Source organism: Zootermopsis nevadensis, unplaced genomic scaffold, assembly GCF_977971745.1.
Source record: "Zootermopsis nevadensis isolate Lab colony 2312 unplaced genomic scaffold, Znev_1.0 Znev_ptg000008l, whole genome shotgun sequence".
Lineage (NCBI taxonomy): Eukaryota > Metazoa > Arthropoda > Insecta > Blattodea > Termopsidae > Zootermopsis > Zootermopsis nevadensis.
The window spans coordinates 14,977,773-15,001,911 of record NW_028259140.1 but is presented as its reverse complement, the minus strand read 5'-3'; the positions used below and the strand labels follow the sequence as shown (position 1 = coordinate 15,001,911).

Here is a 24,139-nt window from a genome sequence, read left to right as displayed (position 1 = left end):
AGGAAAATGTGTAACATCCATATCAACAATGTGTAAATACGGACCGACAATGGTCAGCTCTTATATGAACATCTGCGTGCGTAACAATGCTTTACTCCTTTACCTAAGAAACTAATTGTTGCGTCATATGTTTACTCGGAATTGTTGTGTTTCATTATCGCCGTCAACAATCCGCTTTCGTCATTCCGTTAAGAGCTGAGCTGTGAGTCGGTTGTAGAAAAAGTGCGTCGTAGAGTAGATAATTTTGTGCTGTTAAAATCCTTTTAGAACATCACAAGTTCTTTTCTTATATAAGAATTATTAAGAAATCTGTGATCTTTGCCAGTGGACGTCGTGGTCTCTTACAACTGAACAAAGTTTGAGGTAAGGAATTCCTATTTATTATTAATGTTAATCACATTTAATGTTTTCGTCTGCATTTGTGAACTCGTGTAAGAGAATTAGGCTTGTCTTTTTTTTAACACAATTTCAAGTAACATTAGATTGACTTCTATTTGTTCACGGCATCATTGATAGTAAAATAATATTCCAGTAGGCAATTAACATTTTAAAGGAATAAAACGTGTTTAGTGGCATCCTAATAAAAATATATGAATGCTAAGAAGTGGGGTTTGTGTTCTGAACAATAATTCTAACACTTTACGTCTCTTGATACAGCGACATTTTTAAAGCGTTTTCGAGAACACTGAAGAATTTTTATTTCGGTTTTACAAGCCTAATTATCGACGATTCTCTCTGCATCAGCAGATTAAATCCCGGGAATGTTTGCTATTATTGAGTGCAAAGAATTTATGGGTGCAAAACGTGGTCTTTCACTGTGAGGGAGGAACATAGACTGAGGGTCTCTGAGAACAGAGTGTTGAGGAAGATGTCTGGACCCAACCCGGGAGTGGGACAGATAATAGAGAAAAGTACAGGAAGAGCTCCTCACCCGATGTTGTTAGGGGGAGGGGAGGGGAGGTGTATTTACAAGGCCTGAAGTGAGGAGACCTCTGGGAAGACTTCGGCGTAGGTGGCAGGATAATATTAAGATGGATCTTACAGAGATGGGACTCGATGGAGCGAACTGGATGAAACTGGCTCAGGATAGACCCCGGTGGCGGGATTTTTGAACACGATGATGAACCTTCTGGTTCAGTAAAGGATGTGGGCTATTCTTTGACGACCCGAGTAGCAATCGACTTTCCATAGAATATCTTTCACATTGCAGTTTGTGAGTAGCGTGATTTAGGCCTGATCTACGCATGCGTTAGAACAACTCAGAGCTTTTGTGAGTGTTCCCAACTGTAATTCTCGCGTTCGTTTGATAAATTTAAATTACATTTTGTGCTCGTGGTTTATATAAATTTGTAACTTAGGCAGGAAAGTCCTTAATCACGTAAGCTCTTAAGCACTTTTAGTTCTACAGAGAGAGAAGAACTCGAAAATTTTATGCTTATGAAAAGGCGTAACCTTCTTTTTGAAAAAATTATTTAACTGCCTCGTCCTGCATCAAAGGTCACGCAATTTCTATGGCATTTTCTTGTCGTGATTTTTTAAAATCGATTCACCAGAGCAGAAGCATATAAGACTTTATAGATTACATCGGGAATTTTGGAAAGCCTGAGGAGAAGAGGACGCTGGGGAGACCTAGGCGTAGAAGGGAGGATAATCTCGGTCGGGATCTATGGGAGATAGGAGTTGAAGGAAACTGGATTTTGTTGGCCCAGGGCAGTGTCCGGTGGAGGGCTTTGTTAGTTCGTTGTTGAAACTTCGTGTTCCGTAAGCCGTCTAGGTAGTTAGTTAGTTAGTTAGTTAGTTATATGTCACATTTAGAGCTTTGTTATTTTGTATTGAATCTCAACAGGCATTTCTATAACAAAGAAAGAAACTGAATCTATGGAGTCTAAGTCCTGCTTGAGAATCTAACAGTAGCCCTGGTAATCAAATGCCTCGCCTTTTAAGAAACATAAAGTTTCATGCCCGTGTTTACAAGACCCCGCCTCTAAGCCACATCCACAAGCAGATGAAGTCAATCCACACTATCATTCCCCACCTCTCTAAGATCCATTTTAGTATTATCCCAGCAACTTATAGGACTGTCAACTGACCTTTTCTTTTCAGGTCTTCCGATTAAAAAGTTGCACTTCTTGTCCGTGCCATGTGTACTACATGCCCCGCCCATCTCATCACTCTTGATCTGACAGCCTACAATTTATTAATTAATGAAGAGATCTATAAAGCTCCATATTACGCAGTTTTCGCCATTCCCTTGTCAGTAACTCTCTCGCTGGACCAAATAGTCTTCTCAGTATCGTGTTCGCTCTCAGTCACTCTCAGTTGATGTGCACAAGCGTCGGTATGAAGAAAAATCTGTAACAGCGCTCGACTGCTTTTCAGGAGATGGAGTCAAACCAAAGTCGCAGCCTTTCTCAAGTCGGCGTCAGGTGCACGTGCACCGAAGCATTGGTCCGTCTGAATAAGCTAAGAGAGAAGAAACTCTTGTGTGACGCGGTGTTGAGGTTGGAGGACGGCGGCGTCTTCCGAGTCCACAGAGTGATTCTGTCGATGCGCAGCGAATATTTCAGGTTTGTTCATTTACTGACGTAGTTGATTAACACGTGAAATTAGGACACAAAAGACGTCAATTCGTATGAAAAATGTTTTATCCCCTTCGTTGCAGAAACCTGTATTTTTATACGGCTGATTGTCTTTTGTTATTTGTTCGTTGTCATGAAATCTCACGGCGGAGAGAAAGAAGAAGAAGAAGAATGTCTTCTGGACGTTGCACCGTAGAAACTGAGTGGCATTTCAGGCGTACTTCCTGCTTTATTTCCTTGATAGAGGCAGTAAGCACGTCTGAAACGTCCGATAATTACTACGAGACATCATCCCAGAAGACGTGGGTGGTTTTTGTACTAATTCTTAAGTGCGGTTGTACCAAGGTGACAGTCAATCGATCTGGAGGGAGAAATAGAAACAATTCATTTCCAAAACGTCTTCGTTTTAATATTTAAAGACGACCGACAAAGTCCAGAAGTAAGTTGGTAATGCCCGGAACATTGTAAGCTGCTGTAATAAACTGTGAGGAGGAACTTCGTAATACATGTAAGACTTCAGGTTTCCACAGCGGTGAGTCTGAAGATTTCCGTCTTCTGGGTTGTTGCGCCTTGTAGTCTGGTCGATGTTAACCAACGTTCCGGAGGTCATACTGCCTCCTTCATCAGGACGACTAGAAATATGAAGATTTCTGTCTTCTGCGTTTTTGCGCTGTGTAGTCTGGTCGATGTTAACTAACGTTTCGGAGGTCATACTGCCTTCTTCATCAGGGCGACTAAAAATATGAAGATTTCTGTCTTCTACGTTCTTGCGCTGTGTAGTCTGGTCGATGTTAACTAACGTTTCGGTGGTCGTACTGCCTCCGTCATCAGGGCGATGTATACATGTTTCATTGTTAGGAGAGAATCTTTCGAGAATTTGTGCATACTTTAATCTGCTTGTGTTTTAAATAAAGATGCCCTAGTTTCTCGAAATGAGAAATGAACTATAAGCGTGTTTCTTTTTTCCAAGAGACGTATCTCACGTCTTGTTGCGAGCTGTGCCCCTCTTTCAGTTTTCGAAAATCAAATCTTTCTGTTTATCTTGCACTGCAAATCCCTTAATTTGTAATAGGAAAATGTTTTCTGGTTGATGATGACTTTTTAAAGGCCGCTAGAAAAATCGGCTTTTCTTTTAAGTTGTTTATTGTCGGGAAAATGTTTTGACAGAGCAAATAGATTTCATATTACGAACTGATCAATCAGTGGAATGTACAGCCCGCGATGTATGTTGAAATATTTGCGTTGGCTTTATAATTTCTGTAGTAATTGTTATAACCTCAGATTTCTCTTGAAGGAGTCAAGGTTATGTAAGAAACGAGGTGACCATTCTATAGTACAAATGCTCGCTGCTTGCTTTCCGATTTGTAAGTTAAATTCTGTTAAGACTACGCCCGTTCTTGAACCTCTCGCAGTTAATCCGGTCCCATTCGTATTTATTCTGAGAGATCTTTAAGTCGCCTTGTAACAAAAATTCATCCACCACATTGACAAAAGAATGAGCCGGGAGAGCTCAGTCAGTATAGTGACTAACTAAGGGCTGGACGATCGGGGTTCGATCCCCGACGGGGGCAGAAGATTTTTTCCTCTAGCCTCAGCGTCCAGACCGGTTCTGGGACCCACCCAGCCTCCTCTACAATGGGTACCGGGGTCCTTTCCCGAGGGTAAAGCAGGCCGGGGCGTGATGCTGACCACTCATCCCCATCTAGTGCCGAGGTCAAGAAAGAGAGGAGCTATACCTGCTCTCCTCCAAGCGCCTACATGGCGTATAGTGGGACAAACTTTACTTTACTTTACTTTTACATTGACAAAAGGATACTTTTATTTGGCCACGTGACTCATAAAAACTTAAAGTTTATGCGCATGACTTGTAATTTTCTGCTCGCCGTTTCTCCAAATCGACGTTTCAGGACCCTCTTCACGACATCTCTGCACACCAGTGAGGAAACTGATGTTCTCCTCCACAGAATCAGCTCGGACATGATGACCCTGATACTGGATTATGTTTATTCTCGCGAGGTGGACATCCGCTCCGACAACGCTCGTCAGCTGTTCGAGACGGCTGACTACTTGTGTATACCAGGAGCTACTGAACTCTGCTGCGACTTCCTCATGGACGCGATGGCCAACGACAACTGTATCGGCATCTTGCAGTTCGCAAGGTAATTGATGTTCATTTGTCATTCGCTGTTTCGCCAGCTTTCGTCGCTGGAGCGAAACAGCCTTACTCAAGAGAGCAGCCGAGTGCCGGGTCGGAGATTAAAGCCTCTGACTGAGGACTGGGCAAATTATTATGCGTTGGCATTTTGTTATTAATGTGCCTGTAACTTAAATTTTCTGATTTAACTGCATATGTTTTGATCGTCATTATGACCAGCAAATGACTAATTTCACCATGTAGAAAGTAAATCACGCCCTATTGCAAGGTCATAATTAAATCTGTCTTCCTCTCCAATTCCTTTTCTTCTTTCTTTCTTTCTATGCGGAGTTCCTTGCTTCTTACATAATCCTCCCGATATCAAAATCAACATTCAGCAAAACCTCTGTTGACCGAGCCTCGATTATCCGATTGCCGCATTTAAGCGACCGAATTTCAACCAGATCGGTTGCGATTGGATTCCACCGGCGAAATTGTTTAAAGCGATGTCCACGCGGTACAGTTCATTGATCTCACCTCACCCCAGATTTTGATGATTATTATGAACATTTCTGGACATTTAGAGAATTGGTTAATATCGGGAAAAGACAAGAAACAACCCGCTGTTCCCCGTAGAAGCTGAACCCTTACTCCTTCTTGTTCAGAACAACATAGCAAGCAAATCGACTGATATCGGCAGAATCACACCAGAACCTCCAGTTCATTCGATGGACAGAATGACTGATAAATTAACTTTTTTTAGCACAGGGACTCCCTCGAACAGCGCCCACGAGTGACTTTAGCCGTCGGCTTTTGCGTTCGACACGCCCGCATCATCCGTCGCCGAGGAAAATCTGTATTGAGTCTCTACTTATTTGTTCAATTCGATGACCACGTTCCCCTTTACCCCGCTCATTCGACCCGTGGTTTCCCCCATTTAGTCCGGTTAAACGAGATTTCACTGGATTAACACACGCAGTTAACACAACGTCGTTTCGCGAATTTTAATTCCAGAATTAAAAATGCTACACTTGTCATCTCACTGCCTTCTTCACTTGCGTACGCAATGCTCTTGTTTTAACCTATAACCTTATCGCGAGGACGAGCGGGCATTGCCTGGGTACCTTCAGAGTCGAAAACTTTTTATTTTGTCCCGGTTAAACGGAGCTACCACCATCGTTGTCTCTCCACTAGTCTGCTCTCAGTCTCGTTCATTCTGGCTTCAAAGGGCTAAGGTAAAAACTGCAGGCGAAATACTGTGGTGTGCAAATGCTTGAGAATCCAGTTCTTGCTGCAGTGTTTAATTGTGTCAGCGTTACCTTCGCTGTCGCAGGTTTCACTCCCTCGCCGACCTCGAGACTCGTGCTCGTCGCTTCGTTCTGCGCCACTTCGTGGAACTGTCTCAGCAGAGCAAAGAACTCCTGGAACTGCCTGTAGAGGAGCTGCAAGCGATAATCGAGGACGAGGAACTGTACGTGAGGGACGAGAGAGTTGTGTGGCGGTGCATTCTCCGATGGATCAACCACGACCCGGACAACAGGAAAGGTCATATCGCGGGCCTTTTGAAGGGCGTCAGACTTGGACGACTTGATGCAAAGTATTTCAAGGAGACGGTCAGTATGCCCCTGAAATCGTGGATGTTTACTGGAAGTGAAGCCCGGGTTTTCAATTCCATATTCACATGTGTTCCTAACTAATTAATGCAAATTGTGAGCCTTTTTCTTCGTCTGATGTAAGCCCGTCTGTCTGTCTGTCCGCAGTTCCAGCTCGAGAACGTCTGAACGGATGTTCATTAGATTTAATATTGATTAGCTTTAACGGAATCTGTTGACACATTCCAATTCTTGTTAAAATCTTACAATAACAACGTGTAAAACTACACAATGATTTTAATGCGTTCTACTGTGCAAAATTTGCTGCGTAAGAAATCCCCAGATTAACTTAGTTGCCATGGTTACAGTAACTACTTGTTTAATGCCGCTGGTAACACGCTCGCATTTGTATGTGTGTGCAAAACAAATGCTCGATTGGACCTTTTATACAGATATGTTTGGATTTAATAATCGTTTTTTATTCACCGTCTGCGCTACAATCTTTTATTACAGTCTCAGCGTTAATTAAGATCAGTTCAACTACGGCATTCCACCGTTAACCACATTCAATCGTCCACTCAGATTGAATAGGAAAATCCTCCAACAGGTAAATCACGTCATCCGGCGCAACGTTCAACTTAACCAAAGATCCTACTGCCATAAAAAGCGTGTCTTAGCTGCTATAATAATTTCACGTATCTCCGACGATGAACACTTAGCATGATAATCTTCAGCTGATTGACCACATAGGGACAACAGATATCCGAACAGTGCAGCAAGAAGGCTTCGTTCTACTTCCAAGAGTAAATTACCCCAGGGGCTCCAAACTCATAGACGACTTTAACATTCAAAGATTTTAACCGTCATCTCACGAAGCAGCCACACAACTTATGATATTCTTTCTTCCATTTCAGCACGTGCTTTAACTCCAGAGAAAAAATATTTCTGTCCTAGGTCAAATGCCCTGTGATTTCAGCCCTTACGAATATTTGTGAAACAATTGGACGGGTTCATGAAAATGTTAACTGCTTCAAGTGTCTTTACAGTTTAGCATTCGTATCCACTAGTTTCGAACACTTAAAGAGAACAAACTGATGATGACCAATTAAGGTCGAAACATGCAATGGCTCTTAATAGACATTGAGTCCATAATCCACGCTGCTCTGTTGACGGGCCTTCCACCCAACCATCAACATGCAGAAGGTTGTCATAATTTCCTTTCGATGCTACGTAATTTCGACTATTAATTAAAGTTATCGAATCAAAAAGATTGTTGTGATCGCAGCGTGCAACTCGCACGGGAGAGACGAGAAATAAATTAATTTTTAAATGTAACACAAAATGTAACTCTTAATGAAGTATTTACCTTTCGGTTGAAACACATTTGAATATTTTTCTCTAAGATCGATTTAACTTTGATTTCGCTTCTCTCCACAACCTGTGCATTTGTTAAGAGCGTCGTTACATAAACCAAAAAAGTTGTTAGTGGAACCAAGGTTCCGGAGAATTTGACGTAAATACGTCTATACGGAAAGGAAGTTTATATATTGGCGTTATTCTAGATATTTCCTTTATACCTGCTTTACAACTGATTAAGTTTTGATTAAGACATTGCTTATTCAACTTCAATTAGTTACGATTAAAACGGGACTGTGTTAGCTGAATGTAATGTAAAGTAATGTAAGGTAAGGTAAGTTAAGGTAAGGTAAGGTAATGTAATATAAGGTAAGGTAATGTAATGTTTGATAGGTAATAATGCTAAGTAAACAGATGACGTTTCTAAGAAACATAACAATGAAATTACACTTTTTCGTTTCCCTTTTTCCTAACACTTTTTCGTAACACATTTTTGCCGAATGACACTGACCCTAAAATATAGATGTATTTACGTCAAAAACATATTTTCTGTATATAGCATAGTTTATTTCGGTGAGTTCTCAACCAAATTATGTGTGAATTTCTTGTCTCCTCTACAATGGAACATGGAATCCCTTCCTAAATGTTCATAAGATCCACATTGAACTGTTAAACAGATATCAAACCACCCGTACGTGTCGGACAATGAAGCGTGTAGACCCGTGATCTCGGAGACGCTGACATTCCTGGACGACGTGAAAAATTTGAAGAAGATACAAGAGGACTTCGTGACACCAAGGATTGCCTACCCGCGAATCCCACAGGACATTCTATTTGCTATTGGTGGGCGTCGCGACGGAGAGCCGTCAGATGTGATCGAAGCGTACGACGCACTTGCTGACCGGTGGACTGTGGTGAGTTGCACGAATTTCTACTCTTACTGTGGCTTCTTAAATGACGCCTCCGAGAAAAACTTCTTTTCCTATTTTTTGCTTATTTTTACTAAGTAATCGTTTATTTAAGCTTAATTACAAGCAGCTCTTAGCCTCTTCGTGTTCGTTTATTTCCATTGCACTGAACACTTTTTTAAGAAAAGCTTCAAAGACATGAATTAAAAGTTGTCAGTGGAACCACGGTTCCGGAGAATTTGACGTAAATACGTATTTATGGAAAGGAAGTTTATTTATTGGTTTTATTCTAAATATTTCCTTTATACCTGCTTTACAATTGAGATAAGTTTGATTAAGACTTTGCTTATTTAACTTGAATTAGTTACGCTTAAGACGGGTCTGTGGTAGATGAATGTAATGTAAAGTAATGTAAGGTAAGGCAAAGTATTGAAATGTAAGGTAAGGTAATGTAATGTAAGGTACTGTAAGGTAATGTAAGGTAAGGTAATGTAATGTAAGGTATGGTAATGTAATGTAATGTTTTATAGGTGACAACAAAGCCGAGTAAACAGATGAGGTTTCCTAAGTAACATAACAAAGAAGTTACACTTTTTCGTTTCCCTTTTTTCGTAACACTTTTTCGTAACAATTTCTTGCCGAATGACCCTTCCTCATAGACGTATTTACGTCAAAAGAATAAATAAATAAATTACACACATGCTAAGTCTCGTGTACAATGTAATTTCTAATAGGAATCGACGAAGGATATGAAGTTTTCCTTAAATACTGCTTACAATAAGCGTTCGACTTCAACTGTCATGGCAACCTGTCTGCTGATTTTAGACATCGTTGATCGTCAGTGGATTTCAACGTAAGAAATGAAGCACTGATCGGTGTCGATGTTGGCCATCTGCGTGGTAACGCCTCATGAATTAGAAGGCTTTGGGGTGGGGTGGCGGACCTACTGCCTCCAGCTTTGCGTCGATAAAACCCCAAACACCAACATCTGTCTTTGTCATCGCACGAACCTGAAATGTCAGCTGTTGATCAGAAATTAATTCTACGTTTGTCTGTCGAACTTGACGAGAGCTTCTCTTCGGGTCTTCCAGTTTCCTCCGCCTCTTATAATTCCACCTTTGCTCCAAGTTAATTTCTCACGGTCTTTGTCGAGTGCCACCCACCGCAGTGTAGCAATTTCGGTCCACCGTTGGGGGTTGCACCTCTGCTCCGGTGGTTGGTCGCCTGAACTTTAATGTAAGGACTTCACTTCAATAGACCGAATGACCCAAAGAAACATAAAGCCATAATCTGTCGTTCCTGCAGGTGGAAGGGGCCGACTCGATCGGTCCGCGAGCAGGCCATGGCACGGCAGTGGTCGGATTTGACATTTACGTCATCGGAGGTTTTGACGGCTGGTATTCATTAGGCTCATGTTTCTGCTTCAACGCTGTTACGAAGACATGCCGCGAGGTGGCGCCTATGAATGCCCGAAGGTAAGTTGCAGATCGATAACTAAGGAACTCCTTGGAACAGATTGCTTCTTCAAAAGCTGATAGTCGCTCTCTTAGTCAAGATATTAATCTGGGCAGTGGATGTAAAATTTTACCACTCACATTCAGGAGCATCGTTTAAAGTATGAATAGGTAGGAGGATTTTGCGACAATTTTGGTTTTAAGAATGCGATTTGCTTGTTAATTCATTTGAATTATGATTTAACAATGACGAGCGAACAATTGCGTTCAGCGAGAGGAAATGAATCTCCATCAGAAATAAATAAGCATAGCAGAGCGTGTACTTTTATCGTTTCAGATGGGGTTTAATGGTGGCAGTTCTGCGAGGTGCAGTGTACGCCATCGGCGGTTTCTCTGGTAATGTTTATCACAGAACGGCTGAAAGATACGACTGCGAGACGGAGCAGTGGTCAGTGATCGCTCCCATGAACACAGAGCGACACTATGCAAGTGCGGCTGTACTGAATGGTACGTAAATCCTGTGAAACAGAAATTTGTGAGTTAGTGCAGAAGGCGAGGCGTCTGTCTGTCTGTCCGCGTGTAAGAACACAAGAACGGTTGAAGGAATCGCAGGAGTTGAGGTTCTCACGGCGGGGAGTGCGAAGATGGCTGTCGTTTGGCTTCCGCCGACGTTTCAGACGAACTTTATGCCTTCATCTTCAAGGCATTCCTCTTCGCTCTTGAACTTAGTTTCCCTCATTCCATCGTCCCATATTCTTTTATTATCTCGTCTTTTATCCGTGCTACGGACTTCGTTATTTCACAGACTGCAACGGCTTGAAGTTCTGAGTGCGTGATGGTTTCTTCTGCTCTCGTAAGCTGTCCCTGTGCGTCGTCTTCTGCCTTTTTAGTGTGCACTAGGAGTGAATGCAAATAACCATCAAACTATCAAAATGGCTCTCAAATAATACGGATGTAATATGTTTTTGAGACAGTTAATAATCTCACGTAAATAGCGCATTGTATTATAAATGTAGAACACCTTTTAGCAGTTCGTACCGTACATCTCTGGTACCAAATTTAATAAAACTCTTTCACAGAAGATTTCCATTATGCATTAATTTAAGCACTTTATGTGTTTGTATTAAATTTTATGATTTAAACAATTTTCCTCCGACACGCCGATGATCTGCTTTCGAAACAAAGAATCAGATGAACAGAGACGGCCGTGTCTATGCAGATTCTGTGACTCGAAGGGGGACTTAATAGATTTACAGATTTAAGTAGGGATTGTCCCATGTCTGTGCTCTGCATGGACCAGTTTAATTCCTCTCCCTAAAACAAATATGTATACAGTTCGTGTCATAATTTGTTTTTACAGACAAAATGTACGTCGCTGGTGGAAGATATGATCAGAATTCTCTAAACTCGGTGGAAGTTTATGACCCGGACACCAACCGATGGACTTTCGTCGCACCAATGCTTTCTCGACGTGACTATTTTACTTGCGTCGAGTTCCACGGCCTCCTGTACGCCCTAGGTGAGAACTCTGGACATTCTGAGCGATGCTCCTCTATCCTTTTTACAGAACTTGTTATTGTGAAATGTTTTCATGGTTTTTTAGAGTGACTGAGATTTTATGAACAGAATTTTTCTCCTGTCATTACGGAGTTTGTAAGTAATTATAACCCCGATTCGTGGTTTCGATTACATTCTCCACAAAGAACACTTAACTAACTAACTAACTTACTAACTAACTAACATCGCGTAATCTCTTGTGGTATCCAAAGTAACGTATGCCCTATTTTTCACAGAGTCCCAGGTTTACAGGTAAATATTTTGTTCTTGTAGCAAGGAAATTTCAGTTTGCCGTTCTGTTATCCCCAAAAAGCCGGTGGTTTAAAGCAGTCCCTTCGCAGTCTTTGATATTCGTCACTTGTTTGTGTAACGCCATCTTGTGTTGATATTTAAGGCTACTTTCTCACGCAGTTTCATGAAGTAAACAACAGATGTCAGGCGCAATTTCCTGATGCTACAAGGACGAAAATGAAATTGTAGCTGTTCCTGGTACTAAAACTGACAATGCAAGAGGGAATGAATTTTCTTTGTTGCATTTAATTCATTCGTTCCGTTTACGGAATTACCAATTTTAAGAGCGTAAATCCGTTTGTAAGAAGAATTGAAGTTTCGGGAAATACAAACATCTAGAAATTTGTAATTGGTAATCTTGAAGATAAGAAATCACTTGTGACACATTGGCGTAAAAGGAAGGATACTATTAAAATGTTTTTAAGGATTTAGAATATGTGAGATGAGATCAAATACCGACTTTTATGAATAAGGTAATGAATCTTGTAGCTTCATAAAGGCTAAACATTTCGTGGCCAGGTGATAGAGTAATAAATATCAAGAAGGGCCCCGCTGAATGGGGTTAGAAAAAGTTCCCTTTGGCAGCTTTTTTATATCCTGTGACCTTTTACGGAATGTGTGTGTGTGCAGGAGGACGCAACAAGACATCATCCGATCTCAGTACCGAAAAGTACGACCCTGCAGAAGACACGTGGACCGAGATCCCTGCCATGAACTTCTATGAATATCAATTAAACGCAGAAGTGATGGACGACACGATCTTCGTAATCGGTGGATGTTATAACGAGTGGGTCGCATATTTCGATGGCAAGGAAAATCAATGGTTTGTTTGATTCTTTGTTTGGTTGTTCAGGGCTGTATAATCACAAACTGTAACTTTCGAAAAGCACTAGGAAGTGAATTATTTCCGGTCAATGTATCCGCGATCTTGTGGATGCAGCGCCTTATAGTGACCGACGTTTCAGAGGTTCTTACTGCTTACTCAGAGCCTCGAATAAGCGCGCGAAAAATGGATGGTTAAGGGTGTAGAATGAGAGCAGGCAGGGCGATGTTGCGGTCAAGCTTGTTGGTTAAATCAGAGGGCGAATGACTAGGAATGCTAATCAGACGTAAGCTGTGACTGCATCAATAAGAAGCTCTTTGACCAAGTGTCTTTGATCAGTGGCACTCTCTCGGGCAGGAAGTGTCTGGCGTTCAGCACATCAGCATTGCCATAGTCTTCGGCTTTCATCAAAGTGTTAGGCCAGTTTCAGGTTTAACGATGCCTACCGTCCCATGTCCCCTTTTCTGATGGAAGTTTATTTTAAAATGGCTGTCTCTTGGCGTGTTTGACCACGCAGTCTCCTGCCATCCGTTGACGGAGTGAGCAAGCAGCTCCAAAAACATCTCAGAATACAAATTTCTTCATAAGTGTTTGAAGAAGAGCCAGAAATCCCACAGAAATTCATTTAATTTTGGTTTCTGTCTGTCTTACGTGTAACAGAACCTCTCCAGAACTATTTTTGGTAGGACAAAATCTTTTTGAAAATATTTTGCTAAAAGAGGGAAATATTGTCATCGACGCATGTCTCAAACAAGACGTGCTTATCTCTCCAAAGAAAGCGTGTGATTAAATTTATTATTCTGACCTAAGGTAATGAAGTGTACCAAACGTAGTTAGCGCACAACACATGTCAGTTGACAGCGTTTTAATATGGTCATAACCTCTCCCTCCACTTTGATGTAATAAAATGTTTTACGTTATAACAGGAAGTTGGCCCATGTTCTATGTGCATGAGTGAAAGAAAGATCACGTGGGAACTGTTCTAAAATATGGTGAGGCAATCGTGCATTGAATTCCGATTGGGGGAAATTTTGTTAAGGTTTTCTGGAAACAAATTATAAGCAACGACATTTCGGTGGAAGCTGTGCTTTTAGCTTCAAGCAGTTTCCCATTCAACCCAAAACCAGAGCCAATCCATCAGACATGGATATTTTTAGGGCAACACATTTTACGACTCCCAAAGATAATTCTTTTATTCTTATTCTACATTGAAATCTCTGATATTTTAGAACCCCAGAAGTAAAAGTATATATATACATGTTTTCTGTAACTGTGTCCGCGAAATGTGGTAAAAATTGTCTTGAGTGTAGATAATACTAATGGACGATGAAAAAGGGTTTGATTTCACTTTTTATATTCAAATTGCAGGTACCAGGCGGCAGACATGAATATTTGTAGAAACGAGATGTCGACTTGTGTCATCGAGAACCTACCGAATGCAAGCGATTACGCCTACAAACACAGAGACAAATTAATGGAGGAGGAGTGCAAGAAAAGGAGGAGAAACGTAGAAGAAGAAGAAGAAGAAGAAGAAGAAGAAGAAGAAACTCTAAAAAGAAGGAGGCGAAACGTAAAAGAATGTTAGATTGGGAAAATAACCGTCCATCCACACACACTCGTCCTTCTGCTGATGTAGCCCCGGGTTCGAACCCAGTAGCTAGGCCGGCGCTGTTGCGGTTAAAACGTTTGTTACTTCGGTGGGCGGAAAGGGTTAAAGGTTTTCTCAGGATCCGGCTCAGTCAGTATAGTGACTGGCTACGGACTGGGCGACCGGGGTTCGATCCCCGACGGGGGCAGAGGATTTTTCCTCTAGCCTCTGCGTCCAGACCGGCTCTGGGGCCCACCCAGCCTCCTCTACAATGGGTACCGGGGACCTTTCCCGGGGGTAAAGCCGGCCGATGCGTGATGCTGACCACTCACCCCATCTAGTGCCGAGGTCAAGGAAGAGAGGAGCTATTCCTCCTCTCCCCCAAGCGGCTACATGGCGTATAGTGGGACAAACATTACTTTACTTTACCTTACCTTGACATAGGGTCAGTCGGTGGGCGAGGATCTCCGACTCTCAGGGAATACACGGAGAGGCCTTAATTGGAGCGGCGCTCGCGAGAGGGCAGCGACGTCGCTGAGCTGGTGCAATTCTTGACGACACAGTTGTTGAAATCACTCAATTTATTCACGAATTGAGACCCACTGATGCAAAGACACAATTATGTTGATATTCAGGCAGTGCAATGAATCGGCTGTTTATGTACGACTTGAAGTCCAACACAACACAAGCACGCTATCACAGTAACTGTTCTTAAATTTTGAATTGAATGCGGCGATCCGATTCGTCCCATATTCGAATTTCATTGGTCCCAATCGCAGTGAGGCGTCTGTTCTAGGGCAAACGTCATTCCATATCTGGAAAGGCTGAAGTTTTCGCCTCGTAAACAACTTTTACGAGGCGAAAGCTTTGTGAGTGTCACGGAAGGTCTCGAGGAAAGACGTTGAAGCGACTGATTGTCGCCACTCTCTTCCAATCCAACAAATTAACAAAGCCAAAATTCATAAAATCATTCACATTTGGATGAAGTAAGGCGTTCCAAATATAATCTCTTCGCGCCTCCTTCGTTTGTATAAACCGGATTAATAAGCCAAAGCCTGGTTTACCCCTCATCTCAAGGTTCAGCCCGTCAGGGAATCGAACTACGAACCTGGACTGGCACAGGAAAATCAGTAGTTTGCAGTTGATTACAACCACGACGACCACATTAATTTTAATTACTTTCCTTACGAAAATAATGTAGAAATTTTAATTGGTGTAGGAGCTACAGAAAAATAAAAAGAGAAATATTGTTTGCAGCAAAGAAGGAAAGATTATTTCTCCTCGTTATTAACTGCTCAAGGAGTTTTATTGAAATTAATTATTTTAAAGACGTTTAATTTTGTCTAAAATATTACCATTCATTAACACATAACAGTTTCTCTTTACGTCTTGTATTAAATGAATCCACTTGTGGCGACATGTTTCGAGTTACGAAACCGTCATGATTAAATGTTCTTGCTTCATGAACATCGTTTAGAGAAACGTCATTATGAAGGCAACAGACTGTGAATTTTGTATTGATTTCTGACCTACGTGTCATATTTTTAAAAAAATACAAAATTACATTTGGCTGAGTTGCTCCAACATAACGGGTAATTGTGTCATGTGCCTGAGGAAGAACCAACTGTAATCGTCTAGCCATGAGGTCGAGCTCGGACTACGACCACCCATCAAGGATGAAGAAATGTTTCCGTTTTCAATGCATTCACTCCCGCACATGTCGCGAAGGGTCAGCGGAACATTTGTCCTTTCGAAAAATCCACATCCAAGAAGTTCGAAACTTCTTTCAACTGGCCATTGTAGGATTTAACCCCTAGGAGGTCGGACCCCTATTAATTGGGTTTATGCAAAAGTAGGCATAAGTGGCCTAGCGTTACCACGCGATGTAAACTGTAACAGTTGGCCTCGGGTATCGAACCGACCAATCAGAGACTTGAATTTAAAATATTCCACCAATCACAAAACTAAGCGGGAAGTCGAACCAATGATGTTACAAAATTTCAGATTTCGGAATAAGTGGGAGAAAGTAATGTATTTGAGACGCAGACTTCTTTTGAGGGGAGTCGGCAGTTGTAAGTAGTTGCAAGTTGAAACGGTATCACGGACTCATCGGTGTATTACATTAACTTTGACCAATATCGCGCGGAGAATTTAAATAAGCAATCACCTGAAAATAAATAACTAAAGCCTCAGCTGAGGGATCTTTAATTAAACCCCGTGAACCCAGGAAAAGAGTCCATAAATCCCTTCATCGAACCCAATCCCACCTTGGCAACAATCTACAAAGAAGAAGGGAACGGTTTCACAACAGTTAACAGTTGTATTTATTTATTCACGGTATTTTGTAAGGTACTTTTAAGTTTTTTAATGAATAAGCACAAAATATTACCACAAAATACACAAAACTAGGAACTTAAATTTAGTTAAGGTACAGACAGAGTAATAGAAAAATGTGACAGCTCTAATCAAACGGGGAACTCGTGGCATGTCTCCGAGATAAACTCAAATACAGAATCAGCTTAACAGATCATAAGCCGGGCCTGAAAGAAGACTTCACGCCTTTTAACTGCCTGGTACCTGGACAATACCTCACCAGAATGCGCCACTAACCAAGACTTTGTTAACATAACACATCATTTATTCCCGCCCGAGTCCATTGTGTCAAAAGACTGCAGATTGAGAAGAAGAGACTTTCAAATTAAGGAACAAGCTACAAATTCCGTGCAATGTTTTAACTTTAATACATAGAAGAGCGAGATGAGATGTTTATTTATATCACAAAGAAACGTCGACAACATCAACCGCCATCTGTTTCTACGATGTCACCAGAGATGGCAGTGCGAGCAGAGCGCGCTCATTTCAAATCGTCTGAAAGATAATTCGGGTCCCGTGATTCTCCCACCCACTCATTTCCCCTGTTATTAGACACTGAGATTTTGATCGTTTATGACGGATATTGGAAGTAATTTTAAGCATTTGGTTCACCGCTTCACTTTGGCTGAATGTAAAAGTATACGGAATATTCTAATTACTTGAAAAAGAAGAAATCAATGTCTTAATATCGATTTTAGACAATCGGAACCCCAGTGTTCTTGGACAGTGACTTGAGAAGAAATAAAGGCCCTTAGAATGTTTGAAAGAAGGATGATTAGAAAAATACGTGGTCCCATAAAAGATGGAGAAACCTGGAAAAAACTCATAAGGAGATAGAGGATGTAATATATTGTGAAATTTATAAAACCTCTGAAAGATGGCGTGGATATATGGAAGAAGGAATTCGCGGTAGACCACGTAAGAGACGTAGAGATGAGGCTGAAGAGGATTCGAGAATCGTTTGAAAAGAAATTTATATAAAGTGGCTAAGGACCACCAGGAATGTAGGGAAAATGCACTGAAAGTCAAGGTCCTCAACGACCCTAGGGCTGGAATTGAAGAAGAATGTTGTCGAATGACAGGAAGATTAAATGAATCAGTTGTAAAGATGCGGAGGGAAGTGGTCGTGGCTTGTAATGAACACATTGTCCGTTCAATTATATTGTGATACAAGGATTTTAAACACTATTTTGTGCATATATAATAGCTTTAAAAATGAAGATTTCTGTCTTCTGGGTTATTGCGCTGTGTAGTCTGGTCGATGTTAACCAACGTTTCAGAGGTCATACTGCCTCCGTCATCAGGGCGATGAATATGCCAATAGGGTGTGAGGAGTTGGATTTTATAGGCAGGGAAGTGAAAGGTTTAGCCTGCCCCGAGCCAATGGGAGCAGGTATGGGAGTGGACCAATGGTAGCACGTGGGCGAGGGTGGGAGAGGGAGAGAAAGTAGAGAGAGAAAGGTGAGTGTAGTTGTATGGATAAAGGCCCTGAAAGGGGCCGAGTTAGTGGTCTGGTTGGTTCCGGCGGCGCACTCTTGCTCGTTCTCGGAGTCCTCGGAGTGTGTGGATCAGAGGCTTCCAGGACCGGCTCAGGTGAAGTCCATCTTCCCTGTTAAAGTTATCAGGATGAAGTTCGATCTCGATGGCTTCCCTGATTAACCGGTCCATGTAGCCGGTTTTTGAGGAGAGGATAGAAGTGTCCTCTAGCTGTATCTTGTGCTCCAAGTTGAAGCGGTGTTCAGCAACCGCAGATTTCTCGGGCTGCCCGAGCCGGATGTGGCGTTCGTGCTCCTTGATCCTGGCCTCAACGGAACGGCCTGTCTGGCCGATGTAGACTTTTCCGCACTCGCAGGGTACTCTGTATACGCCAGGCGTCTTCAGTCCTAGGTCGTCCTTTACCGGCCGGAGAAAACTGGGAATTTTCTTTGGCGGAAGACCAACAGACTTGATGTCGTGCCTGGCCAGCAACCTGCTTATGCGGTTGAAGGTCGTCCCGACGTAGGGCAGGAAGGCAACCGAGGCTGGTTTTTCAGTAGGCGGTGGCAGCCTCGCAGGCGGATTGAGAGCTTTCTGAATCTGACGGTTGCTGTATCCGTTTTTCCTGAAGGTGGTGGTGAGTGGCTCCAGTTCACTCTGTAGGCTGTCGTGGTCGCAAAGGGCTTTAGCCCTGTGTACCAGGGTCGAGAGCACGGCCTGTTTGTTGGACGGGTGGTGATGGGAATTGGAGTTGAGGTAAAGGTCGGTATGGGTTGGTTTCCGGTACACCTTGTGGCCTAATGAGCCGTCAGGTTTCCGGTAGATGTCTATGTCGAGGAATGGGAGATGGCCGTCCTTTTCAGTCTCCATGGTGAACTGGATGCTCTTGTGAATGCTGTTGAGGTGGCTGAGGAACTCCGCGAGCTTGTCAGGGCCGTGGGGCCAGATGACAAACGTGTCGTCTACGTAACGGAACCAGCAGAGGGGCTTGAGGGTCGCCCCGTCCACCGCCATTTCTTCAAAGTTCTCCATGTAGAAATTGGCGATGACAGGTGATAGTGGGGAACCCATAGCCATCTCGTCGGTCTGTTCGTAGAACCGGCCGCCGAACTTGAAATATGAAGAGGTTAGTACCAGGTGGAACAGCCTCAAGACGTCGCCATCGAAGTGCCGTTCCAGGAGACGTAGGGCATCACCAACGGGTACCATGGTGAAGAGGGACACGACATCGAAACTAACCATGATGTCCCCAGGACCCACGCGGAGCGACTTGACAGTATTGATGAATTCGGTGGAGTTCTTCACGTGACGTGGAGAGTGCCCCACCAATCCACCGAGTAGTCCCGCGAGATATTGGGCGAGCCGGTAGGTTGGAGCGCCGATGGTGCTTACGATGGGCCTGAGGGGAGCTCCCTCCTTATGGATCTTGGGTAGCCCATACAGTCTAGGGGGCCTCGAACCCTGGGGCCGTAGCTTTCGGATGACCTCCTCTGGAAATGAACACGCCGTCGGAACCAACCAGACCACTAACTCGGCCCCTTTCAGGGCCTTTATCCATACAACTACACTCACCTTTCTCTCTCTACTTTCTTTCCCTCTCCCACCCTCGCCCACGTGCTACCATTGGTCCACTCCCATACCTGCTCCCATTGGCTCGGGACAGGCTAAACCTTTCACTTCCCTGCCTATAAAATCCAACTCCTCACACCCTATTGGCATGATAGATAGGTTAGAGGAGAGGATTGGATCTCACTTTTCGGCACTGGTCGAGAGAATTGTCTGGTTCAACACTCTCAGCGCTCGGCGAGGTATGGACGGAGGTGACCTGGCCTTTCTGAAGGCCCACCTCCCTGAGCTGCTTCAGCAGGTGCGGAAGCAGCTTCTGGACGCCATTCATGCTGAAAAGCAGAGACAACGGGCGACAGCAGCAGCAGCAGCAGCAGCAGCAACAGCCGTGGTCGGAGGGCCTACTCGAGCCAACGCTGGCAAGAGGAAGGCCAACGAGTTGGACTTGTCCAACTCGGGCGGTTCGATGGAACCCGCATCTAGGCGCCCGGCGCCCGGGCCACTGTCCGGAGCCGGGTCCACTCCTCTGCCGGCACCGGCAAAAGTTCATCGGCCCGATGGCTCGGCGGCGGCAGCAACAGCAACCTCCACCAACGTATCCACGGGCGAACAAGCCACCTCGTGTGGCCGGCAACTCGGCAGTTATGCTGAGGTCAGCGCGGCGTACACCGGGGTAGTGGCCGGGCGACCGGTTAAAGGGGCGACTGCTGGGGTGGATTCCTCGGCACCGCTCCCCACTAAAGCCGGGGCCTCGCAAGAGGTTAAAGGAGTGAGGGACGTGAAGTCGTCCAGCGGACCTCCCCCCGCTCACCCCGCCGCGCTGAAACCGCCAAGCGGGACAGTGAAGCCCGCAGCCAAGGGTCCCGGCTCCCGGCCGGGACCCGCTTCCTCGATGGAGGAGGCACCTGGGCGCAGGTCTCCCCGGGCTTCCGGGGACCTGTCCGGGCCGCTCACTGGCATGTCACTTGACGCCGCTTCTTCCTTCCACGCTCAAGTGGACAAAACGGCTCCGGGGGAGCGCCGTAACAAAACCCCGGTGTACGTCTCTGGGGTGAAGGACGTACGCGGTTTCCTGCATAGGATTCGCGCGGAGTCGGCCTGCGGGATCGTGGCGCAGATGAAGGGAGAAAACCTGACTCTTGTACCTGAGACCGCCGACGGGTTCCGGGCCACCGTCAGGGTCCTGCGTTCCCTCGGTGAGGGCGAGGGTGTGAGTTTTCACACATTCTCCCTCCCCGAGGATTGGTGCGTGCGCCTGGTGATTAAAAACCTGTTCGTGCGCATGCCCGAGGCCTAGATACGCGAGGAGCTGGCCGCCATGCACATTGCTGTGCAGGGTGTCCTGCAACTCCGATCGACGCGCCGGGCCATGGACCAGGACGGTGACCGTCCCCTTACGCCGCACTTCATCGTGTCGGTAGCACGGGGCCCCGACGTGGCGAAAGTGCGTTCCCTTACCGAGATCTGCGGTCTGCGGGTCAAGGTGGAGACGTACGTCGCACCGAAGGGGCCCATGCAGTGCAAGCGGTGCCAACGCTTCGGGCACACGCAGCGGAACTGCGGCTATGCACCTAGGAGAGTGGCCTGCGGGGACGCACACCCATCCGGGTCGTGTGCCACCCCCAAGCAGCAGCTTAAGTGCTGCAGCTGCGGGGGCAACCACACTGCGAACTATAGAGGTTGCAGCAAGTGGAAGGAAGCCAAGGCGGCCGCTGCACAGCGTGCGAAAGGGGATCGCGGCAGAAAGGACGGCGTCTCCACGCGCCTGCCAGCGCCCAAATCGGCGCCAGCTAAGCCTTCTCTGGACCAGGAGAACTTGGGCCCTGGGTGGAACCACGTGGTCCGTGGTGGCCGCGTCGTCAAGGCTGCGGCCATGAGGAACTCCGCCCCAACGCCATCTGGCGCCATTGCACGGACTGAGCGGCAGGCTGTCTCTAAGGCCGGCCGTGCCAAGCCCGCTCGTCCTGTGGTGCCGGTGGCAAATCCCGCTGCACCTGTTCCCAACAAGCCCGCACCTGCCCCCAAGAAGACTGACCCCACCCCACTCAAGGGCCAGTCGCCGCTCCAGGACATCTCAGATATCCTGGAGACCCTCTCACCACGAGTCTGCGTCGAGTTGACACGCCGTCTCCTCGCCGCGATCCATTCCCTCCCATCCGGGGGGTCTCGTCCGCGAGCCCTCCTCAAAACCGTTCTCCTCTATATGGCCGACAATGACTGCACGGCCTAGAGGACACGGTGGTAAAGCCTTGCGGCTGGCTTACTGGAACGCCGACGGTGTTCGCGGCAGGAAGCTGGAGTTGGAGCAGTTCCTCGGTGACTACGGAGTCGATGTTTGCCTCCTGAACGAGACGCACCTCACGTCGGGTCGGGCCTTGAGGTTCGCAAACTACGTTTGCCACCGTACGGACCGCCCGACGATGGGGGGCGGCACAGCGATCCTTGTCCGCAGGGGCATTGATCATTACCCTGTGCCGGTCTCGGGTCTGCAGCAACTGGAAGCAACCGCCATTCACCTGGTGCTGGCAACCAGGAAAGTCAAGCTCGTGGCGGCATATCTCGCACCCACCCGGCCCTGGATTGAGTCGGACTTGACCGAGTGCTTGAGCGGGGGTTTCCCGGTCCTCTTGGCTGGTGACCTCAACGCGAAGCACACGGACTGGAATTCTAGGCTGATCTCTGCTAGGGGCTTGCTCCTACGTGATTACGCCAACAGAAATTCCTCCAAGTAGTATTAGGGTGATTAGATCAAATATGAGATTGGTAGGGCATGTAGACATAGAAAATTTGATAAAGTCGTACCAAATTCTGTCCATGTAATCTCTGGTGAAGAACTTCTTACTTTAGAAACAAAAGTTTAATTTGGAAAATAATATTATATTTTAAAGAAATATGGCTTGAGGCTGTGGAATAGATTTAAGTTACTCATGACAGGGCACAATGGCAGTATTTTGTGAATATGGCAATGGACCTTTGGTTTCGATGGAAGCAGGTAATTTCTATAATACGAGGGTCGTCCACAAAGTAAGTTTCCCTGGGGCCGTTTACAGAAACAAAACATAATTTCATGGAAATATTTATTGCAACAGATACAGCAAGTTTCCAGCTATTTGTCAACATATTCGCCACCGGAATTGAGACATTTGTCATACCGTGGGACCAACTTTTGAATACCTGTGTCGTAGAAGTCTGCCGCCTGGGATTGGAACCACTGTGTGACAACCATCTCCGCCTCTCTGTCATTCTCAAAACGCTGACGCTGACCGGACAGGAATTTCTTGAGGTGTAGGAAAAGATGGAAATCACTGGGAGCGAGGTCTGGGCTGTAGGGTGAATGATTAAACACCTCCCTGCTGAACTCCTGCAGGAGACTTTCTGTCTGTCGAGCCGTGTGCGGCCTAGCGCTATCGTGCAGGAAGACAATACCGGCACTAAGCATCCCGCGCCGCTTGTTCTGAATGGCCCGTCGCAATTTCTGCAGTGTCTCGCAGTAACGCTCAGCATTCGTCTCACCTCTGGTCAGGAAGTCGACGTGGAGAACGCCCCGTCTGTCCCAGAACACCGTGCACATCACTTTCCGCGCCGACAACGTCTGCTTGAATTTCGTCTTACAGGGAGATCCACTGTGACGCCAATGCATTGACTGTTGCTTAGTTTCTGGGGTAATGTGTGCAATCCACGTTTCATCACCCGTGATGATCGGGTGCAGAAACTCGTCTCCGTCATCATGGTACCGCTGCAGAAATGTCAATGCTGACTCCATGCGCTTTGTTTTGTGTTCTGGTGTCAGTTGCTTCGGCACCCACCTGGCGCACAATTTCCTGAAAAACAGGTGCTCCGTGACAATTTCGTGCAACAAGGAGCGGGAAATCTGCGGGAAATGACTGCTGAGTTCCGTAATTGTGAAGCGACGATTATCCATAATGCTTTCCCGCACAAGCTCCACAAGGTCGTCTGTAGGGATGGATGGCCTCCCACTGCGCTTCTCATCATGCACACTTTGTCGACCTGCTGAAAATTGTCTGCACCAGCGACGCACCATCTCCATGCTCATGACGTTAGGCCCATAGACCCGGCACAGCTGACGATGAATTTCGATCGGCGCTATGCTCTGTGCATTCAAAAACTTTATCACTGACCGCACTTCACAGTCGGCGGGAGCTGGAATAAGAACCTCCAACTTAAACAGCTGCAACGATGCTACTCTGAGAACGCGGGAAGTACCGTTAGTGCATGCGCCATGCTACGTCATTGATCTATCACGTACGCACAGTCGCTTCGCGCAATATAAGGTTTGCTAGCTGTGGGACGAGTGGGAAACTTACTTTGTGGACGCGCCTCGTAGTCAAAGTGGTTACTGAGATATGTACATTTGTGGATATTATTTTCCATTATCTTATTCCTTTGTTTCTCTTTGCAGTTTTGGAATTCGCCTACGGATA

The 24,139-nt window shown here is 45.3% G+C and overlaps 1 protein-coding gene across 1 annotated transcript; it reads left to right on the top strand.

Moving 5' to 3' along the window:
- Positions 1 to 200: 200 nt before the first annotated feature.
- On the top strand, positions 201 to 15,535 carry LOC147874506 (kelch-like protein 10). Its single transcript, XM_087345252.1, has 10 exons — positions 201 to 363; positions 2,380 to 2,567; positions 4,487 to 4,738; positions 6,047 to 6,326; positions 8,339 to 8,575; positions 9,875 to 10,044; positions 10,361 to 10,530; positions 11,384 to 11,542; positions 12,502 to 12,694; positions 14,063 to 15,535. Exons 2-10 carry the CDS (start codon positions 2,383 to 2,385, stop codon positions 14,277 to 14,279), a joined length of 1,863 nt encoding a protein of 620 aa, XP_087201378.1. The 5' UTR covers positions 201 to 363; positions 2,380 to 2,382; the 3' UTR covers positions 14,280 to 15,535.
- Positions 15,536 to 24,139: the final 8,604 nt, after the last annotated feature.